At 42.9% G+C, this 8,389-nt stretch overlaps 1 protein-coding gene across 1 annotated transcript; it reads left to right on the top strand.

Annotated features, from left to right (window-relative positions):
- The first annotated feature begins 264 nt into the window (after nucleotides 1–264).
- LOC135507698 (zinc finger and BTB domain-containing protein 18-like) lies at nucleotides 265–7,704 on the top strand. Its single transcript, XM_064927305.1, has 3 exons — nucleotides 265–1,330; nucleotides 5,284–5,414; nucleotides 5,621–7,704. The coding sequence occupies exons 1-3, from the start codon at nucleotides 1,072–1,074 to the stop codon at nucleotides 6,731–6,733; spliced, it is 1,503 nt and encodes a 500-aa protein (XP_064783377.1). The 5' UTR covers nucleotides 265–1,071; the 3' UTR covers nucleotides 6,734–7,704.
- The last annotated feature ends 685 nt before the right edge of the window (nucleotides 7,705–8,389 follow it).

Here is an 8,389-nt window from a genome sequence, read left to right on the forward strand (position 1 = left end):
TGTAGGTGTCCTGGAGGGCAGGTAGTTTGCCCCCGGTGATACGTTGTGCAGACCTCACTACCCTCTGGAGAGCCTTACGGTTGTGGGCGGAGCAGTTGCTGTACCAGCCCGCCAGGATGCTCTCGATTGTGCATCTGTAGAAGTTTGTGAGTGCTTTTGGTGACAAGCCGAATTTCTTCAGCCTCCTGAGGTTGAAGAGGCGCTGCTGCGCCTTCTTCACGATGCTGTCTGTGTGAGTGGACCAATTCAGTTTGTCTGTGATGTGTATGCCGAGGAACTTAAAACTTACTACCCTCTCCACTACTGTTCCATCGATGTGGATAGGGGGGTGTTCCCTCTGCTGTTTCCTGAAGTCCACAATCATCTCCTTAGTTTTGTTGATATATGTTTCAGTAAGATTGGATTTTTTAGCAATGGTTATCAACTGTACAGCAGGGATGGAACATAAGTCTCAGAAAATTGAGGTTGTGGTGGCAGCTGCAGAGAGGTATTTGGGTGTGCGAGACTTGACATCAGAAGAGTTTTTGTGTGTGTTGAGTGGTGATGTTCCATCTTTTCAGATTGTTGGCATGAGGTAGGACTAATTAGATTTAAGTGGAGTAGGGTGGTGTTTATTTTATTTTTTTAATTGATGATTTTAGTGTTAGATGGTAGGGTATTTGTAAAAACAATTTCAAGCAAAGTATAATGGAGTTGTACTCCAGTTTAGTAGGTTGCAGTAACACAACATATTGAATGCCAACCGCCGTTAAACCTCGTCGAAGGGGAGGCCGTGAATGGTCCCACACTCCAGTACAGTAGGTGGCGTTGTATGCACCTCGCGGTTGCGATCCGCCAATAATTTATCTTCTGTGCGTAAACGGAAGTGAGCGGTGACCAAGAATAATTTCCACGTTACCATTTTTGTGGTTATTTTGACGTTTATTAACCCTCTGGAACTCAAAATATGATTAATTTAACTGTACAGCATCACACGTTTACCTCGGGTAGTCTTTAATTCACATTGGAGACAGGACTTGGTTGATCTACGTTGTCTAGGTAACGTTATCTAGATGCTAATGTTAGCTAACAATGGCGACCTGTATGATTTTTCACACTCAAATCGCCTCCATCATGGAGGTGCTAGCGAATGCAGCCGTGGCAGATATCTGTAAACTCGTAGACGACGACTATGCAGTGTTTCGTTTAGAAATAACTCAAAGCCAGAAAGAAAACAGGGCATTGCGGAGGAAACTACAGCTACTGGAACTGAAGGTGGCCCGGGAGCGCGTCCTCGCCAGTCGTCCCAGTAGTGTCAAGATCCTCGACAGACACAGAGGAACGGCAAGAGGTACGTTTTGCAGGAGGCTGCGGGGCCTGTCGCCCCGTTTCTCTCTGCGCATGTGTGACCTTAGAGGCGTTATTAACCAGCATTCGGTCTTGTTCAGTTTTTGGATAGTTGCAATAATTCCCATGATTAATTAGCCAGATCTAATCAGATTATTTATTTACTGCATGTACATTTATTTACTAATCGAAAACAAAATAATGCATGGGACATAATCAATCTCGAATTAGTATATCAAGGAGGTATGCGTGTTATCATACACCCCTGCCAATTCTAGACACTTTCCGTATACCTATATTTTTGTACTAAATAGTATGCAAAAAAAGAGAGTACTCCGAATGCGTCATCTAATGTGCGATTGACTCCCGCCATTCGTTTATATTGGTACAACGCAACAATTTTTCTGATTATCAGCTGTTGTCAAACACTCGAGTCAGAAAAGAGGAGTGAATTGTACTAGATAAAACGCCGAAATAAGTATACAATTTAAGTATGTAGTATGCTAGTATTGGTATTTGGATACGACCAGTGTCAATAGTAGTAATGACCGATATGACATTTTTGTCTGATACAGATATATTTTCCTTGACAAAAAAAATAAATGCAGATAACCCGATATTTAAAACATTTGCATCCTTTTAAGCATTCTAATAAAGGTAAACAGTTACACACACGGACACAGCGGTCTAAGGCACTTCATCTCATTGCAAAAGGCGTAACAACAGTCCCTGGTTCGAGTCCAGGCTGTATCACATCCTGCCGTGGTTGGGAGTCCCATAGGGCGGCGCACAATTGGCCCATCGTCGTCCGGGCCGTCATTGTAAATAAGAATTTGTTCTTAGCTGACTTGCCTAGTTAAATTAAGGTTACACACACACCACACTGTTCAAATGTTATTTTGTTGACATTTACGTATGTCGCCATTACCAGTAAAACATAATCAAAACCTATTTATTTCACTTATTTGCTGTGCTGTTTCGTTGTTCATTTGTTGAGTCGTTTTATTCTCAACCAGGATTTCTATGGAACGCCGTTTGGGTCTTTGCGAGTCAAAAAACATATGTCAAATAACACTATTTGACCAATCAGGACCTGAATATGACTGCACGTCACATTTAACACGTTCATTCGTTTTTTACGTAGTTATTACACTACACTTGTATTTCATATGTCACAACGATTCATCGATACGTATGCTATGATGCTGGTAAAGTTGTCTCACACACCTACAATGCTGGTCATTAAAAAACAAGCTAGCAAGCTCAAAAACATAGCAAAATGACAATCTATTTCAGTAGCTATAGTTAGCTAGCTAACTAAACTCAACAAAAAAAGAAATGTCCTCACTGTCAACTGCGTTTATTTCCAGCAAACTTAACATGTGTAAATATTTGTATGAACATAACAAGATTCTACAACTGAGACAAACTGAACAAGTTCCACAGACATGTGACCGACAGAAATTAAATAATGTGTCCCTGAAAAAAGAGAACAAAATCAAAAGTAACAGTCAGTATCTGGTGTGGCCAACAACTGCATTAAGTACTGCAGAGCATCTCCTCATGGACTGCACCATATTTCCCAGTTCTTGCTGTGAGATGTTACCCCACTCTTCCACCAAGGCACCTGCAAGTTCCCAGACATTTCTTGGGGGAATGGCCCTAGCCCTCCAATCCAACAGGTGGGATTGAGATCCGGGCTCTTCGCTGGCCATGGCAGAACACTGACATTCCTGTCTTGCAGGAAATCACGCACAGAACGAGCAATATGGCTGGTGGCATTGTCATGCTGGAGGGTCATGTCATGATGAGCCTGCAGGAAGGGTACCACATGAGGGAGGAGGATGTCTTCACTGTAACGCACAGCGTTGAGATTGCCTGCAATGACAACAAGCTCAGTCCGATGATGCTGTGACACTGCCCCAGACCATGATGGACCCTCCACCTCCAAATCGATCCCGCTCCAAAGTACAACAGGCCTAGGTGTAACACTCGTTCCTTCGGCGATAAACGCGAATCGGACCATCACCTCTGGTGAGACAAAACTGCGACTCATCTGTGAAGAGTACTTTTTGCCAGTCCTGTTTGGTCCAGCGACGGTGGGTTTGTCTCCTAAGGTGAAGTTGTTGCCGGTGATGTCTGGTGAGGACCTGGCTTACAACAGGCCTACAAGCCCTCAGTCCAGCCGCTCTCAGCCTATTGCGGACAGTCTGAGCACTGATGGAGAGATTGTGCGTTCCTGGTGTAACTCAGGCAGTTGTTGTTGCCATCCTGTACCTGTCCTGCAGGTGTGATGTTCGGATGTACCGATCCTGTACAGGTGTTGTTACACCGTGGCCTGCCACTGCGAGGACGATCAGCTGTCCGTCCTTTCTCCCTGTAGCTCTGTCTTAGCCGTCTCAGAGTACGGACACTGCAATGTATTGCCCTGGCCACATTTGCAGTCATGCCTCCTTGCAGCATGTCTAAGGCACATTCACGCAGATGAGCAGGGACCCTGAGCATCTTTCTTTTGGTGTTTTTCAGAGTCAGTAGAAAGGCATCTTTAGTGTCCTAAGTTTTCATAACTGTGACCTTAATTGCCTACCGTCTGTAAGCTGTTAGTGTCTTAATGACCGTTCCACAGGTGCATGTTCATTAATTATTTATGGTTCATTGAACAAGCATGGGAAACAGTGTTTAAACCCTTTACAATGAAGATCTGTGAAGTTATTTGGATATTTACAAATTATCTTTGAAAGACGTCCTGAAAAGGGGGCGTTTCTTTTTTGCTGAGTTTATATAGCTAGGTGTCATCATCTAAAATAACCCTAATTTATAAGACAGTTCTTATTTGATTAATGGTGGTCGGACCCATCTAGGTGAAGCTAGCCACAATAAGGATTAGCCACAATAGTGGACTTTGCAGTTATCCTTCAAAATAAAAGTATGGCATAATTCTACTGTTTGTATTAATTTGCATCACTGTCAATTACATATTTTTATTTTTAAGGCAAACTGCAAATTCCACTATTGTGCTTAATTCTTATTGTGGCGAGCTTCACAACACATAACCCGGTCCGGTTGAGCATCACTTGCCAGATGAAGCTAGCTGGCTGCTTATAACGTTAGCTTTGGGCAACAGAGTTAGGTAGCTGGCTAGCTATTTATTTTCATAAACTAAAGTTCAATTTCAATAGGTGAACAACAAGTGGCAACCTAGCTAATACTTACTCACAAGGATTCCTAAATCATTAATAAGAATAAGGAAAATGACTGCAGTTTCTTCTGGTCATTGTTTTCAGGCTGGTTGTATTGATACAAAGCTAAAGCTAGCTACCCCAGAAGTTGCGGTCGAACAAATGATGCTTTATTACCACCGCGGTATTGTAAACACATCGTTCGTGGTCAGTGTTTTCTTGTTTGCAGACTTTTTTTGTACAGCTTTGACAGTGCTACTTTATATTTTTTTACATGCAAATACCCAAACAGCTTTACACAGTATGCATGTTATGAAGCTAATAGCAGAGACACAATTACTGTGTAACTCCGGTAACATCTGAAAAGTAGAGTACTTGGTAGTGTGTACCGGTGCTTGACCAGTCGGCGAAAGCCAACATCGCCCACGACAGGGAACGGTTGATTGTCAAGGGCAAGGAATTCCATTATCTTGGCTTTAATGGATTTCGCCTTTGAGTTGTTTCACTGAAATTTTATTACTCTTTCAAATGACTGCTCGACGTGGTGTCATTATGTCATGTACCTACGTTATATTGGTATGCACGGTAGCTTTGACATCGGCTTTTAACATCGCCATTAAACTAGACATCGGGCTAATACCGATGTTGGCATTTTGAGCTAATACCGGTCGACGTTCACCGATATATCGTGCATCCCTAGTCAATAGTGTACAATATACCGTTGAGCATTGACAGTAGCTAACCTAACCACCTCTTTTTCCCCCAATCACACTGTCAGGTGAAGGACATCAAACTGGAGGCCACAGGAGCTTTGTGAAGCCAGCAGGACGCAATACATGGAGAGATGATCAACCAATCACTGTTGATGAGGGGAGTGGAACCTCAACCCAGCACGTTATCGTGATAGAGGTTAGTGTAATTGTTGCATATAAAATGTTACTTTGAACAGCATATCAAATGTGGGCAGTTTATTTCAGAAAGGCTCCCCTCAGCTATTCACTTCCTTACATGTACATCCTTATTTATCTGCCATAGGGGAGCTTGTGAGACTTCCCTACAACATTGTTATCCTTTACAAATCATGTACCGGTAATAACCTCCTCATCGTGTGTCAGTCTGTAGATGCAGAGGCTGCAGGGCCTGGGGTCAAGCTGGAGAGGTCTGAGGGAGAGGACCCAGGGCAAAGCAAAGACATCCAGACTGGTGTGCTCCCTGTAGCCACAGAGGACCCCACCACCACGCCGCCCAGAACCCGCCGCAGCATCACGGCTGTCAATGGAACACCGGCCGCTGTCCTCAAGTCCGAGACAGACACTGAGACCATAACTGTAGCACAAAGGCTTTTACAAACAGGATCTGACCACAGATCAGATCCAGAGAGACTGGGGATGGGGCCACTGGACTGTCCTCCTGCTCCTGGCTCAGAGTACTTACCAGTATTTCACCACAGCCAGAAGACTGTTAATTCCTGTGGAAATACTGATGGTGATGCGTTAGACACTGGCGGTGATGATCTGTCTTGTTTTTACACGACAGAGATGGAGCCTGGCAACATATCCTTGGGTTTAGAGAGACAGACTGATCTTTCTAGAGGGGACTGGAACCGATACAGTAGTAGTGTATACTCTGAAGGGTGCCTAGATAAGAAAGGAGAGGTTATAGCGGTAGATGAAGTGAAAGTGGAGGGCGACGCTCCTCTTACATGGAATGCAGATGAGACTCACTTAGGAGAAGGACACTCACAAGGCAGAGATTTCTTAGATTACAGGGAAAGCTTAGAGACAAATCCAAATGTCTCGAGCATCTCCCCTTTACACACGCTCAGTGATCGTGCCCCAGTGTCCACGTCGAAGGGGCCTTCCGATTCACACGGCATCCTTTTCGATCAGGTATTGAACTCAAACAACAGGGCTACAGCCCAGGCTCACGGAAGGGGAGCAACATCAGGCAGTAGTAAAGAGAAACGGTTCCTCTGCATGTTCTGTAACAAAGGCTTCAGCTGCCTCCAGAAGGTGGAGATCCACCAGAGGGTCCACACAGGTGTGAAACCCTTCAGCTGTACCCAATGTGACATGCGCTTTGCTGAGGCTGGCAGCCTGAAGAGGCACCAGAGGGTCCACACAGGGGAGAAACCCTACAGCTGTACCCAGTGTCACATGCGCTTCACCCAGGCTGGCAGCCTGAAGAGGCACCTGAAGGTCCACATGGGAGAAAGGCTGTTTGCCTGAGGTTCTCAGAGAGGAGCTACCTCAGGATACCCTAGCAGAAAAACTATTCCACTTCCATAGCTTATTACGTTTAGATCAAACCCTGCATTAAAGACAAAGAATAATTTTCATGGTAGTGAGCAGAAAAGATCCACAGATGCTTTTCGAATAACGAGAGTCAAATATTTCATTGTTGAATATTCCTGGGAAGTATATTGTATCCAGACATTGTGTGATATACACTGAGTGTACAAAACATTAAGAACACATTGCTAATATTGAGTTGCACCCCCCCTTTTGCCCTCAAAACAACCTCAATTAGTCAGACATGGACTCGAAAGTGTTCCACAGGGATGCTGGTCCATGCTGACTCTAATGCTTCCGACAGTTATTAAGTTGGCTGTATGTCCTCTAGGTGGTGGACCATTCTTGATACACACACGGATAACTGTTGAGCGTGAAAAACACAGCATCGTTGCAGTTCTTGACACAAACCGGTGCGCCTGCCACCTACTACCATACCTCCTTCAATGGCACTTACATATTTTGTCTTTCCCATTCACCCTCTGAATGGCACACATACACAATCCATTTCTCAATTGTCTCCAGGCTTAAAAATCCTTCTTTAACCTTTCTCCTCCCCTTCATATACACTGATTGAAGTGGATTTAACAGCTAACATCAATAAGACATAGCTTTCTTTTGGTCACTTTGTCATGGAATGAGCAGGTGTTCTTAATGTTTTGTACACTCAGTGTATAAAGAACATAAGCCTAAAAAGTATACTTATTGTATGTGTACTGTGTAGGCTAAATGATGTTCACATATGCCTATTACATTACATTGCTTGAACTGCTTTCCCAAGACACTTTTAATGAATACAATTGATCAAGTTCATGCAGATCTTTAGTTGAGACGTGTATATGTGGTTTTCATATGGTGTATTTAACACTTATGTTTAATGAACATAAAATGATATTTTTCTAAGGCGATCATTGAGACTTTAGTATACATCACATCTGATTTCACCCTATTCTGCATAAACAGAACTTTATAACCACAATATACACTTGCTAAATATACCCACACACTAACAAACACTGTAACACGTCAAAATAGTTTAGTCATGTTTGTCTGACTTTTAACTTATCGTAGCTGACTTATTTTTACCCACAACATAATATTTATGTCCACCATGATGAGTTTGACAACGATTAAGTCATTCTGTAACTACAGTATAGGACTCAAATGTAGTGGGGATGGGTAAACACTCTGGGGCCGTACTTGCACAAATTTGAAAAAGGTTCAGATTTTTTTTTTTTGTCACTGATCTACAGTGGAATTATGTTTTTACAAATTAATTTTAAAAAGAAAAGCTGAAATATCTTGAATCAGTAAGTATTCAACCCCTTTGTTATGGCAAGTAACAGTTCAGGAGTACAAATTTGCTTAACAACTCACACAAGTTGCATGGACTCACTGTGTGCAATAATTGTGTTTATCATGATTTTTTTGCATGACTACCTCAACTCTGTACCCCACACATACAGTTATCTGTAAGGTCCCTCAGTTGAGCAGTGTGTTTCAAACACAGATTCAACAACAAAGACCAGAGAAATGTTCCAATTCATCACAAAGGGTACCTATCGGTAGATTAAATTAAAACAGCAGACATTG

The sequence above is a fragment of the Oncorhynchus masou genome, chromosome 21 (genome assembly GCF_036934945.1).
Source record: "Oncorhynchus masou masou isolate Uvic2021 chromosome 21, UVic_Omas_1.1, whole genome shotgun sequence".
NCBI lineage: Eukaryota > Metazoa > Chordata > Actinopteri > Salmoniformes > Salmonidae > Oncorhynchus > Oncorhynchus masou.